Consider the following 21,979-nt stretch of genomic DNA (forward strand, 5'->3'; position numbering starts at 1 on the left):
CGACTTTGGTAAGCTATGAAGCCGCGTCACTTGATGGATTGGCGGCGCATTACGGCTACCGTAGTCAGACGTACTGTGCCTCAACATATGAGTATTATTATGGTGTGTGTAGACATATTATCTGACGTTTATTTTTAAAAATTTTTTAATGCAAAACCAACTTTTCTTACCTATTGGTACCTGCTGATGTGTATTTGGGATCTGCATAAGTCCAGAAAATGTGAGCACCATTGTAGTCCGCGCCAACGCCGAAGTCAATAGGCTTCTTCATTTTCTCTATCTTCTTGTTATGGGGGCATTCATCTTCCACTGTTGCCACTTCTAATACAAACTAGCGCACAGTTCTAACTTCTATCAGTCAGTAGACTCACTATGGAAGCGCTAAAAACTACTACCGACAAAGATGATGGGGGAGAAGATGGTGTCGGCGCGTCCCGAAGAGACGGTCAAAAAGCCACTTGAAGATGGTCTGTAAAACATAATCTATGCAACATTTTGACCAAAGAACCACCATTACATGTTACGTAGACCACAAGGAACTGTTTTCAATGTGGGGGAAAAAATCATAATATTACCCCTTTAATGCAGCACGGTGGAACAGGGTTTAGTGCATGTGCCTCACAATACAAAGGTCCTGAGTTCAATCCCGGGCTCGGAATCTTTCTGTGTGGAGTTTGCATGTTCTCCCCGTGACTGTGTGGGTTCCCTCTGGGTACTCCAGCTTCCTCCCACCTCCAAAGACATGCACCTGGCGATAGGTTGATTGGCAACACTAAATGGTCCCTAGTGTGTGAATGTGAGTGTGAATGTTGTCTGTCTATCTGTGTTGGCCCTGCGATGAGGTGGCGACTTGTCCAGGGTGTGTCAGGTTCAAACACTGATGACATCTATTAAACAGACAAAGAAGCAAGGAATTAAACAGAGACAGAATTAAATTTAGCTCATTGAGGAGAAACATCTGGGCTGTACTCTTTGTACAGTCTTCCACCACGCCCTGACGAAAGATTGTACGTCTCCTCTTTTATTTGGACTTTCCCTGATTACATGGCAACAGCTGTTTCTAAAGGTACGGGGGTCGTAAACAGCCGTCGCCTTTGGTTACAAAACAGTTCAAAGAAAAGGTGCCTGGAGGGGGGGTCAGGTCCTGCTTCCTCTCCGCTTTGTAGATCTCGGGTCAAGACAAAATCTTCCTGTGGATTACAATACATCAAAGAAACCGACGCCTTCATGACGCTTCCCATCGTACACAGTGGGGTTTTACAATCTTTCTGCTTGGTAAGATCAAAGACGGCTTTTGTCTGTTCGCCGGGAACTCATTGAAACACAAAGTTTTGTGATAACTTAGATACAATTATTCTAACCCGAATGCAGCTGAGATAGGCTCCAGCACCTATCGCGACCCCGAAAGGGACAAGCGGTAGAAAATGGATGGATGGATGGACCCCTTTAATGCGCCTTATAATTTAGTGTGCCTTTTGTATAAAAATAGGCCCGCTAATTGGCAGTGCGGCTTACAATCCGGCGCGCCTTACTGAAAAATATGGTATAAGCGATTATAAACAATACTTATCTAATAGATGTGTATTGTACATAAGACCTTTTGTAAGAGATATTTAGTGTTCATGCGTTCCTTTTAGCAACAAGGTCTCATCAAAAATAAAGGCCCTTCGATTATTTTTTAGACACTAAATGGGTTAGTTTTTAATTTTCCTGAGGGAACTCTCCTGAAGAAATCAATAACGTACTATCTAACTATCTATCTAGTTCGTGTTTGATTAGTTTTTATCCACATAGCTCCCCAGTGGTGACTGTACTTTTCCTTATCTCTCAGCAAAAACTGATGATTTATGTGCAATCCAAGCTCGAGTTTGTGTGTTATAACGATAAGGCGTGCGCTTGGTCTGTGTGCTTTACGAGTGTTTATTGAGACCACAGGTTATAGAGCTGCCCACTAAAGGACCCAAACAGTCTTCCGTGGGAATGCAAAGTCCCGCGAGTTCCCAATCCCATTCCTTATCTACAGCATTCCCATTTGAATTATGTATACTGGCCTTCTGCAAGAGATCACTTACCACTGCTCTGCTGGTTTGACACACAAACTGCAGTAAATTATAACCAGTCTGTCCTCTGCTATAGTATATCTCCAATAGTGTGCTGTTTTGTTAGAAAATATATTGGTCTGTAGTTTGCAGAGCTGTTTCTTATATTTTATCCATCCATCCATTTTCTACCGCTTGTCCCTTTCGAGATTGCGGGGGGTGCTGGAGCCTATCTCAGCTGCACATGGGCGGAAAGCGGGGTACACCCTGGACAAGTCGCCACCTCATCGCAGGGCCAACACAGATAGACAGACAACATTCACACTCACATTCACACACTAGGGAGAAAAATTGTAGCTAAAACAAGCGCAGTGGAGAGGAGGAGACCAACGTCAGGTTTTGCATACACATCCGTGCCTCTGATAAAAGGAGTTTACTGTATTACCAACAGCACAACATGGCCAACTGTCATGTCATGTCATGTCCACTGGACTCTGCTGGGCTTTAATATGCCCTTTCTTCAAGTGAAGGTTGCACTTTTTTCCACTTTACACGCACATAACAAACTGTCAATGTGCACGCTATCTTTTTTTTTTTTTTTTTTTGTCTTCACCTCTGGGGAATTCCCAGTAAACCGCACACATACAGGTGATTTGCGTATGCTCACTAATCTACGGGCTTTGACTATAACTGATAACCCTCTACACCTGGATGCACGCACATGCACACTCACTCGGAGGCCTTTCAGGTACCTGACACACTGATGGTCAATAAAGTGTGTGCCATAGCGCATAAGTCCCATTTGCAAAATGAAGGCCGTTAAACCTCACACGAGTGTCTCAGACGAAGGACAGCTGATCAAATCTCTTATGCTCACTCTTACGCAAACATGCTCGGCAACATAAACACTATGCAAATGTAATTAACAGCGTGATTGTGAAGGATTGCACCTGCAAGATAAGACGCCTCCAAAAAATAGGACTTTTCCTTCCTCGTGGTGAATAATGGCTACATTGTGATTGTCGAGCTTATGAGATGCAATGCAGGTGTAAGCCACGACTATTACTGTTTAACTTTAATGGCTGTCATGGTGATGGAAATAAGTTAAGTTAAAGTGCCAATGATTGTCACACACACACAAGGTGTGGCGAAATTATTGTCTGCATTTGACCCATCACCCTTGATCACCCCCTGTGAGGTGAGGGGAGCAGTGAGCAGCAGCGGTGGCCGCGCCCGGGAATCATTTTGGTGAATAAACCCCCAATTCCAACCCTTGATGCTGAGTGCCAAGGAGGGAGGTAATGGGTCCCATTTTTATAGTCTTTGGTATGACTCAGCCGGGGTTTGAACTCACAACCTACCGATCTCAGGGCGGACACTCTAACCACTAGGCCACTGAGTAGTTAAGTGATGATATTAATAATAATACTTATTGTTTCTGTTACTGTAATTAATTGTGTTTGTTATTAAAAAATTGTAATCACTATTATTGATTGTATTATTGTTTTAGCTATTATAATTTTTTGTTTTTCCTTTGTTTTAGTACTCAGTTAGAAAATATATAATATATATTTCCACACGAGATGGCACACAATCGAGTACCCAAAGTCACAGATATAGCCCAATAGTTACCATAACATTGCATTAAGTATAAAGTATTTAACTCTAAATACACAAAAAAGCCTTTGTACAAAATACAATATTTAAAAAAAAATTAATACAATTGTGATCTAACTGCATGATACAGCTAGATACAAATCCGGGGGTCCACATACAATGGTCTCTAGGCCAGATCAACAATATGGCCAGCAGAACAGGACAGATTTTAAAAAATATATATATATTTGTTGTTGTTGTTGTTGTTTTAACTCGGGACGTCCCACATTCCAGATTGTGGATCCGGCCAACAGGCCATTGTATATAGGGACCCCTGAATTAGTAGTTAGTACCTATCTGAGTATATATATGTAGCCGAGCTAAATTTTATTTTATTTTATTTTAATTTTGGTCAATTATTCACATCATTTTTTGTTGTGAACTTCCCCAAAAGTGTTTTCCTTTGTAAATAGGTTCCACTCTATTATTTTCCGTTACATACCTTTTTATTTCCCTGGGGGGTGATTTGGCGTCGCACCTTTGTTACCAGCTTCAGTGAGCACTGACGCTCGGAGCTGTGGAGAGGGATTCTGTTTGCCGTGGACTGTGTGTGACGCCCTATTTTTGTTTTTTTCCAAAAAAAGGTGAATAAAAGCCCATGATTCAACTCTGGTGTGTGCGCCTCACTAAGAAGATACACAACGCAGAACACTGACTGTTACATATATATATATATATATATATATATATATATATATATATATATATCATCGGCATCGCAGTCTCGGAAGACCATTTTTTTCCTGTGCCTCGGAGTCAGGTCTTGTCGCAGCGTCTCCTGTGGCTGTGTAGGCCAATTCGTGAGAGACATTCCCGGCCGCAGATGTCACATATCCAGACTGGTCCCATAGATGTTGCCGGTGTCGCAGAGCCCTGTTTCTTTCTCTTTGCCCTCTTAGCCTCATGGTGTTGGGCCTGGGTGGTTTCTGACTTGAGCAGCCCGCTGCGGAGTGCCTGCTGCCACTGAAGGCGGTCCTGGGCTGCATCTTCCCAGCTGTCGGGGCTGATGTCAAAAGACTTGAGGTCTTGTTTGCAGACGTCCTTGTAACGCAGCTGGGGACGGCCAATCTGCCTCTTGCCCGTTGTGAGTTCAGCATAGAGGATGTCCTTTGGGATTCGCCCATCGTCCATCCGCCGGACATGGCCCAGCCAGCGGAGACGTCGCTGCCTCAGTAGGGAGCACATGCTGGGAAGCTGTGCTCTTTCCAGGACTGATTGGTTTGTGATCCTGTCCCTCCAGGTGATGCCCAGTAGACGCCTAAGGCAGCGAAGATGGAAGATGTGGGAGTATAGGGTCCAGGTTTCACTACCGTACAGTAGAGTGCTGGTGACACAGACTCTGTACACCTGCACCTTAGTGTGGATAGTGAGCTTGCTGTTTTCCCATACTCTCGCTGTAAGCTTCCCAAAAGTTGAGGCAGCTTTTCCGATACGGCCACTGAGTTCGGCATCGAGTGACAGGTTGTCGGTGATGGTGGAACCGAGGTAGGTGAAGGTGTTTACGACTTCCAGGGTGTAGTTATTGATGGTGATAGAGGGGGGTGGTTCAGTTCCCTGTCCCATCGTCTTGGTTTTGCTCAGACTGATGGTCAGGCTGAAGTCCTGACAGGCTTTGGTGAACTGGTCCATTAGGGTTTGCAGGTGCTCCTGGGAGTGTGCTACCACTGCTGCGTCGTCAGTAAACAGCATGTCCCGGATGACGAGTGGCCTGACCTTTGTTTTGGCTTTCAGACGGGCATGATTGAACAGTTTACCGTCTATCCTTGTGTGAAGGTAGACTCCTTCAGTTGCTGTACCAAATGCTTGGCGCAGGAGGAGGGAAAAGAAGATCCCAAACAGGGTGGGTGCCAGCACGCATCCCTGCTTGACACCACAGCAGATTTTGAAGGGGTCTGATGTGGATTCATCGAACTGGATGGTGCCATGCATGTCGGTGTGGAAGGACTGGAGGATGCAAAGGAGTTTGGGGGGACAGCCTATTCGTTCAACCAGCTGAAAGAGGCCACTCCTGCTCACAAGGTCGAAAGCTTTCGTAAGGTCAATAAATGCCATGTAGAATGGTTTTCTCTGCTCTCTACACTTCTCCTGCAGCTGTCTCAGAGAGAAAATCATGTCAGTAGTAGACCTTCCTGCTCTGAACCCTGCCTGAGATTCTGGGTATATTTTCTCAGCGAGAACCTGGAGTCTGTTCAGTGCAACTCCGGCAAAGAGTTTGCCGGTAGTGCTGAGTAGAGAGATACCACGGTAGTTGTTACAATCACTCCTGTCTCCCTTATTCTTGTACAGGGTTATGATGGTAGCATCCCTCATGTCCTGTGGGACAGCACCTTCACTCCAGCACAGACAGTGGAGCTTGTGAAGTTGGTCGAGGAGAGCAGGCTTTCCACACTTGAGGATTTCAGCTGCGATTCCGTCACTGCCAGGTGATTTACCGCATGCTAGGCTGTCAATCGCTTTGCTTAGCTCCTCAGTTGTTGGTTCCATGTCCAGTTCTTCCATTACAGGTTGACACACAACATGGCGTAAGGCTGCATCGGAGACAGTGTTGTCGCTGGCGTAGAGTTCGGAGTAGTGTTCTACCCAGCGGTCGAGTTGTTTAGAGCGGTCAGTGATGATTTCTCCCAGTGCCGATTTCAGCGGAGCAGTTGTGTGGTGTAATGGTCCAAGCGCCTTTTTGATGCCGTCGTACATGCCTTTGATGTTACCGGAGTCAGCGGCTGATTGGATGTTGCTGCAAAGCTGTAGCCAATAGCTGTTAGCACAGCAACGGGAGGCATTCTGCAGTTTCTTCCTTGATGCCCTGAGAGCATGTAGGGTATTGTCACTCGACGTGCATTTGTAGTTGGTAAGGGCGATACGCTTTTCTTCCAGTATCGGTGCCAATACAGATGCGTTGGCTTCGAACCAGTCATTGGACCTTCGCAATCTTTTTCCAAAAACCGTTAGGGCCGTGGTGTGGATGGTGTCTCGTAAGCCTTCCCAGTACTGCTGGGCAGAGCTGCACTGGGGTAGTTGGTGGAGGGATTCCTCTAAGGCACGGTTGAAGGAAGCAGTTTTAGTTGGATCGGCTGCTTTGCTGCAATCCACGCGGGGGGGTCCTTTAGGTTTGGCTCTGTAGATCATTTTTGTCTGCAGTTTGACTTTACAGCAGACGAGGGAGTGATCGGTGTCACAGTCTGCACTGTGAAAGGTACGGGTTTGGAGGACACTTCTGAGGTCAGAGCGCCGTGTTATGATCAGGTCCAACTGGTGCCAGTGGCCAGATCTTGGGTGTCTCCAGGAGACTTTGTGGCGGGGTTTGGACTGAAAGTATGAGTTAGTGATGCAGAGATTGTGAAATGTGCAGAACTCAAGGAGATGCTGCCCATTGTCGTTCATTCTACCAATGCCATGGTAACCCAAGCAAGATGGCCAGGAGTTATGATCTGAGCCAACTCTTGCGTTAAAGTCACCAAGCAAGTAGAGCTGATCTTGTTTGGGGATGTTTCTCACAGTCGCCTCAAGCTCATCATAGAATTTGTCCTTTATTTCGTGGGAGGAGCTAAGTGTTGGTGCATACACACTCACCAGGTGGACAGGTCCCACGGTGGTGTTAAGGCAGAGGGTTAAAATTCTCTCTGATCCACCTGTAGGTAGTACTATTGCTCCTAGTAGAGTGTTCTTGATTGCAAAGCCAACTCCGTATTCTCTGGTTTCACCCAGAGGCTTCCCCTGCCAGAAGAAGGTGTAATCTCTTTCTCTCAGTGAGCCTGATGCGAGGAGTCTGGTTTCCTGAAGGGTAGAGATGTCTATTCGTCGCTTCAGGAGTTCGTTGTTAATGACTGCAGTCTTGCGGGCGTCGCTTATATCGAGCAGGTTGTCAGTTAGTCCGGGGGTCATGGTTCTGACGTTCCAGCATCCCAGACGTAGTGCTGGAGTCTTTGTTTTATTTGTTTTGCTTGGTGCAAGGTTTACAGCCCACTTGTCAGGAAGAGTCCCTTAGCTTCATGCACCCAATGAAGCAGGCATGCTGTGGCGGAACAGCACCTAATTGGCTGGGGGCTGCCCAGCTTGAGGCGGGCGGTAGCTGTCCAGTAAGATGAAACATCACTCCCACAGACGGAGGTAGCCCCTGGCGCCCATCCCTACGCCAAACGAGAAAGGGCTTATAACCGGTAACTGCTGACCTCCCGTGTTGTGCCTTCACTGTACAGTGAAGCTGGAGTTTCCTCTCCAGGGCACAAGAGGCCTGGGCAAGGTGTATGGAGATCCTGTGTTGCCCAAGCAACAGGGCCCCCCTCTCTGCCTTGCTGACGTTGTCCAGAGGAATGGAAAACCAATACATTTGGCGTCAGTTCAGCTGCAGGACATGCCAGAACAGTGCTTCACACACTGAACTACCTAACGGAGTCCAGGCCGGGTTTTCTGTTGGGGTTTGCTCCCTTAGCCTTTTCCATTCCAGAGGATACCCACAAGGCAGTGGACGGGGGTGGAGGGGTTCTATTTAACCCATAGATGGGGCAGTGGTTGGCGGACGCCAGGGCGTGTCCACACACCGGTGGGCCTGCACGCCTCGCCTCTGGGGCCCACTGCTGCTCCGAGATCCCCTACAGTTTAGCCTGCGTCCGCAAAAACGCAGTTACCGTGCGTGGCCACGAGGAGGCACCACAGGAGTCTTGGTGGTGGAGAGGCTTTGTACCAGCAGGAGGAGGCTTAAGCACTCGGCTCCTCTTTTCACCCACCCAGGGGCTAGCTGGCGGCGATAGCTGTAAGCAGAGAGTAGCAAGCAGGGGCAGCATGCAGCATGCACTAACTACAAGCACTTCTGCCACAAATCTAACGCACTGACGCATCACACGCACCCTGTGCGCGAGCACTCACACACTATATATATATATATATATATATATACAGTGTTGGGTTAGTTACTGAAAACCAGTAACTAGTTACAATTACTAGTTACTTAATTTCAAAAGTAACTCAGTTACTAACTCAGTTACTTACATCAAAAAGTAATGCGTTACTGTGAAAAGTAACTATTTAGTTACTTCTTTTTTTCTTCTTTTTTTTTAAAGCTCCCATTAATGCCCTTTTAGCCTTCATTACAATACTGTTATTGCACTGGAGAATAATACAATCAGTTGATCAACTTGACATGCATTTTTATTTTCATTTTAACATAATTAATGAAAAACAGTGCAACATAAAAAGGCATTTCTCCTTTCATTAAACTTGGACCAATGACCATTAATAAAAAACAAGTTAAAGTGCAACATACGAAGGCACATCATCTTCCTTGAAACATAGATAGTGAAATAAAGCCTGACATCTCGAGTGATGCTGCTGTCTTCCAGACTTGGAGCCATGGATTGTAGAGTCCTTGTTTTCAGTGGCAGGATCATTGACACAGATGGTGAAGTTTCAGTGTTCAGTAGAGATGTAACACCTTTGAGGGGTTTAAGCACCTGGAGGACCTCCTCTGCCACTCTCACATCATCATCAGACAGGTTGATGATGTCTTTGACATTTTTCTTCAGGGTGTTGTGGGTCAATGCAGAGTATATAGCTGCCTGCTGCTCCAACATATCATAAGTGGAGTTCCACTTCGTTTGGACATCATGTATGAGCTTTATGAGTAGGCAGCTTTAGTATTTCTTGCTTTGTCTTAAGTACATGAGCAGCTGTTGTGCTAGGAAACCTCCTTCCTGATCCATCCTATTGACTGAGATGTGATGCCAAATTCACTACATGTGCAAAGCACCTATCTGTGGTCCCAGTCCTGCCTCATTCACTGCATTTATGTGATTTTTGGCATCATCACGTGTGACTGGGATATCTTTATCTTCCATTCCTCCACTGCTTGTGTCAGTATCTGCGCAAGGTGACTCTCGTAGAGGGGGCGTGTCTTCTCATCTGCCAGTCTGCTGTGATGAAGTGAGCGCTTATAGTTTCCCTGGACGTGCACCAGTCTGTCGTGAGCGCAACAGGTGATGCTCTGGATAGTTCATCCACAACTTTTTTCTTCTCCTGCTCATAAAGATCTGGCACAATCTTAGCGCTGAAGTGGGTGCGCGACGGGATGTCGTAACGTGGCTCAAGCACGTTCAGCATGTGTTTAAAACCCTCGTCTTGCACAACGGAGTCTGCTCCTATAAACACATCGATTAAATGGCGCAGGGCGTTCAAGCTCCTCCGTTACTCCGCTCGCCATGACCAGGCTGTGTGTGGACTGAACGTGCATGCGAACAACCTTTTTGTTTTGTTTTATATATCAAACCGCGGATCGCGTGTGTCCCTCCCCCCCACACCCAGACACACGCCTCTTTTCTTCTCTCCGGCGTGTGACAGAGGAAGATTCAGAAGAAAGACGCCGCAGCGCTTCTGTTTCTAGCCGATACTACATAAAAAATAACGTAAAATAACGCAGTAACGCATCATGTAGTAACGGTAACTGAGTTACTGAATATAAAAAAATAACGCGTTAGATTACTAGTTACCGCCGAAACTAACGGCGTTACAGTAACGCGTTACTCTGTAACGCGTTAGTCCCAACACTGTATATATATATATATATATATATATATATATATATATATATATATATATATATATATATATATATATATATGTATATATATATATATATATATATATATATATATATATATATATATATATATATATATATATATATATATATATATATATATATATATATATATATATATATATATATATGTATATATATATATATATATATATATATATGTGTATATATATATATATATATATATATATATATATATATATATTTATATATATGCATATTAGGGCTGTCAAAGTTATGTTGATAATAACGCATTAACTATGAGTTCCTTTAACAGCGATAATTATTTTTTGACGCGCAATTAACGTTCTTGATCCTCGGCCCGTTCTGTAGGTTGGGGAAATGTGTAGTGGCATATAGTTACTGTTACTGCTAGCAGAATGACACAAAGAAAGGGGCACCTTATGGAAATCTCAGATCCAAAGTCTTGGCAAGTTGTTCTCCGGACATGACAAGACAATTTTACCTTCAATTGCCGTGAGACAACATCATTGGAGCGAACTCTGCTGACGCGCAATGCTGCTCATTGAGAGGAGGAGCTGCATGTTTGGGTTTGGATTACAGCTGAGTGCAATACTCACATAAAATGTAGATTTGCTTTAGTGAGATACAGTATATATACAAACCCCGTTTCCATATTAGTTGGGAAATTGTGTTAGATGTAAATATAAACGGAATACAATGATTTGCAAATCATTTTCAACCCATATTCAATTGAATGCACTACAAAGACAAGATATTTGATGTTCAAACTCATAAACTTTTTTTTTTTTTGCAAATAATAATTAACTTAGAATTTCATTGCTGCAACACGTGTCAAAGTAGTTGGGAAAGGGCATGTTCACCACTGTGTTACATGGCCTTTCCTTTTAACAACACTCAGTAAACGTTTGGGAACTGAGGAGACACATTTTTTGTCACACTGCGGTGAGGGATGTCTTGTCTTGGTTTTTTTCTGTCTTGTGATTTTCATGTTTTATTTTGAAAAGTAACTCTCCTCTCGTTTCAGGTCACTTGCCTTTCCTTTTGTGTCATCAGTCTGACGTCATCCCTGTTCCCTGATTGTTTCCACCTGTTCCCTATTACCCTCATGTGTCTTATAAGCCCACTCCTTCTTTTGTTCTGTGCCAGATTGTTTCGTTCATTCGTACATTCCAGCGTCTACGTCCATGTCCATGCCTTGCCTTGTATCCAGTCTATGTTCCATGTTCTTGAATCCCTTCGTGGCTATTTTGAGTTTTCCTTTTTCCTCCTCAGCAGAGTGACTTTTTGTTATTGACTTTATTCAGCCAAAGTGGTAAGTTATTAGTTAAATTCCTCGATTTTTGAGTGACTATTTTTGTTAAACTTTATTAAATAAGATAGTGTAGAATTTTTCATAGCTGTTGTTTATTCCTCCCGTTGGAGCGTTTTTTTTGTTTATACATTTTATAGCGTTTACTGCGCCTATTATTAGTTTGTCTTTGGTTTTGTGTTTTCCTCCGTTCGGAGTGATTTTCAGTTGTTCTTATTTTTTGGAACCTTTTTTCATCGAGTAGTTTTTTTGGTTAATTATAGTATTGTATTCCTTGACTTTGGAGGTGAAAGGAAGCTGCAAAAATAAAAGCCTGTCAAGTTCCCTACTCTGCATCTGAGTCCAATCCTTTTACCAAGCCCTGACATTTTTTAAGCTTCTCAGGTGGAATTCTTTCCCATTCTTGCTTGATGTACAGCTTAAGTTGTTCAATAGTCCAGGGGTCTCCGTTGTGGTATTTTAGGCTTCATAATGCGCCACACATTTTTAATGGGAGACAGGTCTGGACTACAGGCAGGCCAGTCTAGTACCCGCACTCTTTTACTATGAAGCCACGTTGATGTAACACGTGGCTTGGCATTGTCTTGCAGAAATAAGCAGGGGCGTCCATGCTAGCGTTGCTTGGATGGCAACATATGTTGCTCCAAAACCTGTATGTACCTTTCAGCATTAATGGCGCATTCACAGATGTGTAAGTTACCCATGTCTTGGGCACTAATACACCCCCATACCATCACAGATGCTGGCTTTTACACTTTGCGCCTATAACAATCCGGATGGTTATTTTCCTCTTTGGTCCGGAGGACACGACGTCCACAGTTTCCAAAAAAAATTTGAAACGTGGACTCGTCAGACCACAGAACACTTTTACACTTTGTATCAGTCCATCTTAGATAAGCTCAGGCCCAGCGAAGCCAACAGCGTTTCTGGGTGTTGTTGATAAACGGTTTTCGCCTTGCATAGGAGAGTTTTAACTTGCACTTACAGATGTAGCGACCAACTGTAGTTACTGACAGTGGGTTTCTGAAGTGTTCCTGAGCCCATGTGGTGATATCCTTTACACACTGATGTCGCTTGTTGATGCAGTCCAGCCTGAGGGATCGAAGGTCACGGGCTTACCTGCTTACGTGCAGTGATTTCTCCAGATTCTCTGAACCCTTTGATGATATTACGGACCGTAGATGGTGAAATCCCTAAATTCCTTGCAATAGCTGGTTGGGAAAGGTTTTTCTTAAACTGTTCAACAATTTGCTCACACATTTGTTGACAAAGTGGTGACCCTCGCCTCATCCTTGTTTGTAAATGACTGAGCATTTCATGGAATCTACTTTTATACCCAATCATGGCACCCACCTGTTCCCAATTTGCCTGTTCACCTGTGGGATGTTCCAAATAAGTGTTTGATGAGCATTCCTCAACTTTATCAGTATTTATTGCCACCTTTCCCAACTTCTTTGTCACGTGTTGCTGGCATCAAATTCTAAAGTTAATGATTATTTGCAAAAAATATATATTTATCAGTTTGAACATCAATGATGTTGTCTTTGTAGCATATTCAACTGAATATAGGTAGAAAATTATTTGCAAATCATTGTATTCCGTTTATATTTACATCTAACACAATTTCCCAACTCAAATGGAAACGGGGTTTGTATATATATATATATATATATATATATATATATATATATATATATATATATATATATATATATATATATATATATATATATATATATATATATATATATATATATATATATATATATATATGTATATATATATATATATATATATATATATGTCTTAATTAGATTATCCAAAAAATAGTGCTCGATACCGTGGTAGAGCGTAATATGTATGTGTGGGAAAAAAATCACAAGACTATTTCATCTCTACAGGCCTGTTTCATGAGGGGTTTTCCTCAATCCTCAGGAGATTTTTCCTGAGGATTGAGGAAAACCTCTCATGAAACAGGCCTGTAGAGATGAAATAGTCTTGTGATTTTTTTCCCACACATACATATATATATATATATATATATATATATGTTTATGTACGTTATACCGGTATTAGTATAGTACCGCGATACCAATGAATCATATTCGGTTCTATACCGCCTTTAAAAAGTACCGGTCTCCCACCCGTCGTCACGTCGTGTCATGCAAACGAGCATGTGTCATGCAGACGAGCATGTTCGGCAGCCTACAATCACTGAGTACTTACAAGCAGATACAGTGTGTAAACAGAAAAGGAAGAACGGACAAATGTTGGCTTAAAAACTAAAGATAAAGGTGAAGTTACAACACTAAAACGCCCTCAGGAAGAGGTGCTTTAAGACGTGGCTAGCGGCTAATATCTATCCGCAGTCAGCAGTGTGGTAACTACTTCTAACTCACTAATCCTTGTGTCCATGGCGATTAGTAAAGTACATTTATTTCAAGTATCATCCCTGTAGGACGAGTAATAGCTAAACATGCTTCAGTACACACCACAGCACCGCGGAATCATAACAGTGGATGTGTTTAAACTGGTCTAGAGTTACCATAGCCAAATCTGGATTTCTCTATGTCCGATTGTTAATTGTTATAACTATTATCTTGACACGGAACACACTACTCACACATGAATGAAGGACATACTAAACTCATGACACGCCATATGAACAACGCCAACACTGTCATAAATATGTGCCATATAGTGAAACCATACTAAACAACAATCACAAACACATTTTGGGAGAATATTTGCACCGGAACATAACATAAACCCTACAGAACAAATTACCAGAATTCCCTGCAGCACCAACTCTTCCAGGACGCTACAATATAAACAAACACCATTGGTGGATCTACACCTAACATCCACTGTAATGATACCATGTACAATAGCGTATTTTGTCAATACTATCATGATTAAATCTATATTTTTTAGCATCACAAAATCTTCTTTCGTATAAAAAAATGTTTATATTATGTTTATAAACTCAGGAAATATGTCCCTGGACACATGAGGACATTGAATTTGACCAACGTCTGATCCCGTAACTACTTGGTATCGGAATGATACCCAAATTTGTGGTATCATTCAAAACTAATGTAAAGTATCAAACGACAAAAGAATAAGTGATTATTACATTTTAACAGAAGTGTAGATAGAACATGTTGAAACAGGAAGTAAGCAGATATTAACAGTTAACGAACAAGTAGATTAATAATTAATTTTCTACCACTTGTCCTTAATAATTTTGACAAAATAATAGAATGGAAAATGATACAATATGTTATTGCATATGTCAGCAGAGTAATTAGGGCTCTTTGTTTGCTTACTTACTACTAAAAGACAAGTTGTCTTGTATGTTCACTATTTTATTTAAGGACAAACTTGCAATAATAAACATATGTTTAATGTACCCTAAGATTTTTATATATATATATATATATATATATATATATATATATATATATATATATATATATATATATATATATATATATATATATATATATATATATATATATATATATATATATATATATATACAGGTATATACATACACACACATATGTACAGAGACATATTAAAAAGTCTTAGACACCTTACGCTCTTATCTCACAGAGAGAGGCTTTTTATGTAAGAATGGATGTATGTTTTTCAGGAACACATGAGATAAGATGTGGGGTTCCTCAAAGCTCAATTTTACGTCCCATGTTTCCTTTATCTTTATATGGGAGACATCATTAAGAGACACAGCATCAGTTTCCACAGTAACACTGACGATCCACAGTTGTACATTGCCAATAGATAACCTCTATTTTTAACTGCATTTTAGACATCAAGTCCTACAGCTCGAGCTGGACAAAACAGAGGTTTTAGTTATAGGCCCTGAAGACCAGAGGGAGAAACTGCTGAATTGTATCTCACATAATGAAAATATGTTAAAAATAGATTTTTATCATTCTAAAAACTTTGCTAAAGTCTGCCCGTTTCTCTCTCAGGCCAACATGGTTTTATTTCCTGTTGTTTAGATTATTGTAACGCTCTGCTCTCTGGCCTTCCCAAAAAGAATATCAGAAGTCTGCAACTATTTTAAAAACTCAGCGCCATGCGTGCTGACGAGGACAAGTGAACTGGAGCACATTACACCAGTTTTAAAGTCGCTGCATTGGCACCCCGTCAGCTTCGATTTTAAAGTTATATTATTTGCTTTTAAGTGTCTTAATGGCCTTGTGCCTTCTTATCTATCTGACCTGCTTGTACCCTTACAACCTTCGCAGATCTTGAGGTCCTCTGGCACTGGCCTTTTAGCTTTACCAAATACCAGAACAAAGACCCACGGTGAGCACGGTTAGCCACTATGGCCCCCACGTGTGGAACAGCTTGCCAGAGAGCCTCAGGACTGCAGAAACCATTGAAATAAAATTTAAAAAGACGAAAGTAAATTGTAATCAGACTTTTTCCTAATGAACTGAAACTCTTATGTTTTTTATTATTTGTTTGTTTTGTTTTCTATCTTAATTATTAATATTACTACTATTATTCTGTCAATGAATGGTATGTTTTTTTTTACTTATTCATGTAATATTTATATTATTTATTTAATTGACATATTATTGTCATATGTTTTATACTGCTTTTTAGATGGCGTTCATTTTGGTTATTCTCCAGTGTGGACACCTCAAAGGTGGTATTTTTCCTCAAATCCTCAGTGCCATGCCATATGTTGTTTTGTTTTTGCTTTGTTATTGTCAATAGTACTCTGAGTGTTTGTGTGTGTGTGTGTGTGTGTGTGTGTGTGTGTGTGTGTGTGTGTGTGTGTGTGTGTGTGTGTGTGTGTGTGTGTGTGTGTGTGTGTGTGTGTGTGTGTGTGTGTGTGTGTGTGTGTGTGTGCGCATGCTTGCGTGTGTATCTGTTTTCTTCTCTTCTATTTTTTTTGTACAGCACTTTGTGTTTGCCACTTGCCTGTGTCTGAAAACACGGAGAGCTTTGCGCCCGTCCGCCATGCTGATGTCAATAAGCTCCTCTATTTTCTCTACCCTCTTGTTGCAAAATGTTGATCAAAGAACCACCATTACATTACATACACCATTATGTAAACCCCAAGTAAGTGTTTTAGATGTATAAAAAAAAATCTTAACATGACCATGACCAGATAGCATTGTGTACGTGGATTGAAGAGAGCATCATTAAAATAATTGTTTTTTTAAACATTGGCACACACGTTTAAATATTAATAAACACATTCTGTCGAGAACAAGTGACGGAACTTAAGGCAGCTCGCTATTTTTTTCAGCCTCTAAAACTACCATGTTTTTTTGATGGAGTTTTGTTAAAAAAATAATATTATTTTTTTTTATGCTTTAATTACAGCAACATTGAATCTAGTAATCAACTTCCCTAATATTAAATCTGTTCACTGGACTGAGAAGCGTTATTTCTTCCAAGAGTAGTAATTATTTGATGCACTTATCCAAAATCCTCTTTGTGTGTTTCTGATGACAAGGGTCCAATGTCACCTCGGCTTTATCACTTTGTTTGACTGTTGCAGGTGCAAACTAGGTTATACCAACTTTAACCGTCACTCAATTCACTGCAGCACTCTGGGTTTTTCCGAACATGTTTTTCAAGCTTCTAAACCTTTCCAGTAAATAGACTGTAATTCCTGCACTACCATTTAACATATAAAGTACACTCCAGGGTTTGAGTTAGCTTTGTGGGGACTCTATGATTTTAGGGTTGTGAGAGAAAAAAGTTTAATATTTTTCTTATCTTTCTTATCCACATAGTGGATAATGCAACACTGAAGATCAAAATAATGGATGTTTTCAACACAGTAGTACCTCAACATACGAGCTTAGCTGGTTCCATAAACAAGCTTGTAACTCAAAACACTTGTATCTCAAATTAGCATCTTGAAATAAATAGAAATCTATTCACTCCGCAGTTGCTTCTGTAGCATGAATGTTACTGCACAGTCGTTACCTTCTTCAAAAACATATGTTTTATTAGTACATTTTAAAATATACATTCAGTGGCCAACAGTGGCAATGTTTAGCCGCTCCAAAGATAGAAATGATCCCTCACAATAAAAAACACAGTTCTATTCTAACAGTAAAAGGCTACAAACTAAAAAATGCTGCATTCACTTAATACGCTGCAGGGTCAGAAACAAAAGAAAACTGCTGCAATAACACACAAGCTCCAGTAACACATGCATGAAGAGAAATGCTGCACGCTCATGGAACAAAATGGAAGATAGTCAGGCTACCAGAGCACCAAACCTTAGGTATATCAGTCTTTGATGACTTAAGTTGCAATATTTTACAGTATTTTTAGAGCATTTCTACACCCGAGTGTTTACATAAAAGAAATGTACCTTTTCATTACGCCAAATTGCTTGGGCATTCTGCTCACGTCTTTAAAGACGTGCCACCGGTTTGGTAAAGCTTGGCTGACTTCTATATCGTTCCTTTAAGTTGGAGCATTTATCGCATTCATTTGTTTTGAGGAGGTGGTTGCGTTTGTTTTTGACATTTGCAGAATTTCCCTTCCTTGTTTTTGATTTGTGTTGCAATAATGTAATTGCAGTATTTTTATTTTGCACTTTTTCCTGTTCAATGTGTTTTATGGTGTACTCTATTCTGTCTTTAGAGTGTTTGGACGCTGCTGCAGCCACTGTAAAACCCTAACTATAATGTATTACACTGAGAAAACATGTTTTTAACGCAGCATGTCTTTCATGTCGCAAATTTGCATGTTCATTTGTTGGCTGTGTCAATTGGTGACAATGGCAGGTGTACCTGTTGTTGTGGCTGTAGTATCCAGACCTTCCATGTCCAGTAACTTTTAAATGTGTGGTAATAATTCAATGTGATGGATTTCAGCACTAAACTTTGACAACTTAAAGTTGTAAAGTTAGTGATGTTATTGAGTTGTTATCAAACTGAGACAATACAATGGGTGTAAAAAATCCTTTGTAAATATGATTTATGTATCTATGCATATATCTATATGTATGTAAATACTGTATATACTGTATATATAATGTATATGTATGTCTATTTATATATATATATAATGTATGTACAGTACAGGCCAAAAGTTTGGACACAACTTCTCATTTAATGTGTGTTCCTTATTTTCATGACTATTTACATTGTAGATTGTCACTGAAGGCATCAAAACTATGAATGAACTCATGTGGAGTTATGTACTTAACAAAAAATTGTGAAATTACTGAAAACATGTGTTATATTCTAGTTTCTTCAAAATAGCCACCTTTCCCTCTGATTACTGCTTTGCACACTCTTGGTATTCTCTCAATGAGCTTCAAGAGGTAGTCACCTGAAATGGTTTTCACTTCATAGGTGTGCTTAAAGGATAAACCTGCAAAACAGACTTGTAGGGGTGAAATAACTTTCCTGACCTAACACACATACATATATGTATTTAATTTCATTGTCGGCAGCACGGTGGCAGAGGGGTTAGTGCGTCTTCCTCACAATACGAAGGTCCTGAGTAGTCGTGAGTTCAATCCCGGGCTCGGGATCTTTCTGTGTGGAGTTTGCATATTCTCCCCGTGACTGCGTGGGTTCCCTCTGGGTACTCCGGTTTCCTCCCACCTCCAAAGACATGCACCTGGGGATAGGTTGATTGGCAACACTAAATTGGCCCTAGTGTGTGAATGTGAGTGTGAATGTTGTCTATCTATCTGTGTTGGCCCTGCGATGAGGTGGCGACTTGTCCAGGGTGTACCCCGCCTTCCGCCTGATTGTAGCTGAGATAGGCTCCAGTGCCCCCCGCGACCCCGAAGGGAATAAGCGGTAGAAAATGGATGGATGGATGGATTTCATTGTCTAAAGAGAGGGCAGCACGGTGGAACAGGGGCTAGTGCATGTGCCTCACAATACGAAGGTCCTGAGCAGTCCTGGGTTCAATCCCGGGCTCTGGATCTTTCTGTGTGGAGTTTGCATGTTAACCCCGTGACTGCGTGTGTTCTCTCCGGGTACTCCGGCTTCCTCCCACCGCCAAAAACATGCACCTGGTGATAGGTTGATTGGCAACACTAAATAGTCCCTAGTAGGGCTGGGAATCTTTGGGTGTCCCACGATTCGATTCAATATCGATTCTTGGGGTCACGATTCGATTCAAAATCAAATTTTTTTTTTTAATTCAACGCGATTCTCGACTCAAAAATGATATTTTCCCGATTCAAAACGATTCTCTATTCATTCAATACATAGGATTTCAGCAGGATCTACCCCAGTCTGCTGACATGCAAGCAGAGTAGTAGATTTTTGTAAAACGCTTTTATAATTGTAAAGGACAATGTTTTATCAACTGATTGCAATAATGTAAATTTGTTTTAACTATTAAATGAACCAAAAATATGACTTATTTAATCTTTGTGAAAATATTGGACACAGTGTGTTGTCAAGCTTATGAGATGCGATGCAAGTGTAAGCCACTGTGACACTATTGTTCTTTTTTATTTTTTTTTATAAATGTCTAATGATAATGTCAATGAGGGATTTTTAATCACTGCTATGTTGAAATTGTAACTAATATTGATACTGTTGTTGATAATATTCATTTTTGTTTCACTACTTTTGGTTTGTTCTGTGTCGTGTTTGTGTCTCCTCACAATTGCTCTGTTTATTGCAGTTCTGAGTGTTGCTGGGTCGGGTTTGGTTTTGGAATTGGATTGCATTGTTATGGTATTGCTGTGTATTGTTTTGTTGGATTGATTAATAAAAAAATTATAAAATACAATTAAAATAAAATAAAAAATAAAATAAAGTAAAAAAAATAGATTTTTTCCAAATGAGAATCGATTCTGAATCGCACAAGGTGAGAATTGCGATTCGAATTTGAATCGATTTTTTCCCACACCCTAGTCCCTAATGTGTGAATGTGAGTGTGAATGTTGTCTGTCTATCTGTGTTGGCCCTGTGATGAGGTGGCGACTTGTCCAGGGTGTACCCCGCCTTCCGCCCCATTGTAGCTGAGATAGGCTCCAGCACCCCCGCGACTCCGAACGGGACAAGCGGTAGAAAATGGATAGATGGATGGATGGATGGATGTCTAAAGGGATGACTGACCTGGCAAAATGTGCAGAACGCAACTTGCGGATGGATAGCCCATATACCAGCACACACACACACACGCACACACACACACACACCACAACATAAGCAAAGAATAATCAGAACGCATTACCATAGCTTGTAGCTAACTAAAACTTACGTTTGAACTGGAGTAACGCAGTTAATGGATAATAATAATGATTGCATTGTATTTTTTTTGTTTTCATTTATTTTTTGTTTGGTTGGTTCAAAGTTATTTTTTTATTATTTTCATTATAATTTCTGTCAAAAAAAAAAGCAAATCATTGCCATTGTATTGTCAATGTAAATTGACAATGTTGAGAGGATTGGGGAAAATCCTGTACGTCTGTAGAAATCACAATAATAAATCAAAACATTCTCACTTGTGACAAAATCTTCATTAAAATGAAGTATGACATCATTTGGTGGCACTAGGAAACAATGCTCATAGGGAACTATATCTGAAGTCATAACGTGTAATCAAATTGTCATTTAAATAGAGAATGATGGAGCATATCTGTCTGACTATCAAATTATTATGTTTGTTTGTTTGTTTACCACCGTTGCATTTATCAAAGCATTCCGTGGAACAAATAGTAGTGTGACTGGCAAATTGTACGTACTATATTTTAATACAGTTTAGACATGGTTACTTTTACCCTCACCTCTGACTAGATTGCAAACTCACAGAACATTTAAAAAAAGGGACACATTGTTGGTACGCCCGGCCAACTAATTGTCTTCACTCCTACCAGCATGGTGAATTTATGTACTATTTGACTTCATCATGAACGTAATGAGTGTTTTGGAGTACTACGAAAATATTGGAAACAAATCGTTCAAAAATGCATGCATTCTTGAACGAAATTAACAGAATAGAAATAAATATTTGTGTTTTGGCTTTTTCATGTAACGGGTTGCCACAGTGAGACTATGGAAAAATTATTTTGTTTCATGTTTACACTGAATGCTGTTTTCTGGTGCAACTCTGGCCTCGAATCGAGACCCACACTTTGTGGCACAATAAGCAGAAGCATGTAGCATTACACCAACAGTGTTAACAGAAGGGCTGTTATGTCACTCATGACAGAGCAGGAAAGTTTGATGGCCATTATGAAACACTTAACACAGTGTTAGTGCAGGTAGTGAGTGTGCCATACACTCACTGATGCCTCGTTTAACATTTAGATTTGAAGAGTTGCCTCCAATCATTCAAAACACCCCTAAAATAATGGCCATGAAGGCAAATGTATTTCCCAAAAGGATTCATGCCCCCATATCTTGTAGTCAAAAAAGG

General features: G+C 40.9%; 1 protein-coding gene across 1 annotated transcript in view; it reads left to right on the forward strand.

The window, feature by feature from the left end:
• The first annotated feature begins 7,572 nt into the window (after positions 1–7,572).
• LOC133654382 (transcription factor PU.1) overlaps positions 7,573–21,979 on the forward strand; it is a 29,019-nt gene continuing 14,612 nt past the window's right edge. The window contains exons 1-2 of the mRNA XM_062054700.1: positions 7,573–7,600; positions 7,644–7,768. Coding sequence (XP_061910684.1) covers positions 7,573–7,600; positions 7,644–7,768 — 153 coding nt within the window. The remainder of the gene's footprint in view (positions 7,601–7,643; positions 7,769–21,979) is intronic.

Source organism: Entelurus aequoreus, linkage group LG07 (assembly GCF_033978785.1).
Source record: "Entelurus aequoreus isolate RoL-2023_Sb linkage group LG07, RoL_Eaeq_v1.1, whole genome shotgun sequence".
Taxonomy (NCBI): domain Eukaryota; kingdom Metazoa; phylum Chordata; class Actinopteri; order Syngnathiformes; family Syngnathidae; genus Entelurus; species Entelurus aequoreus.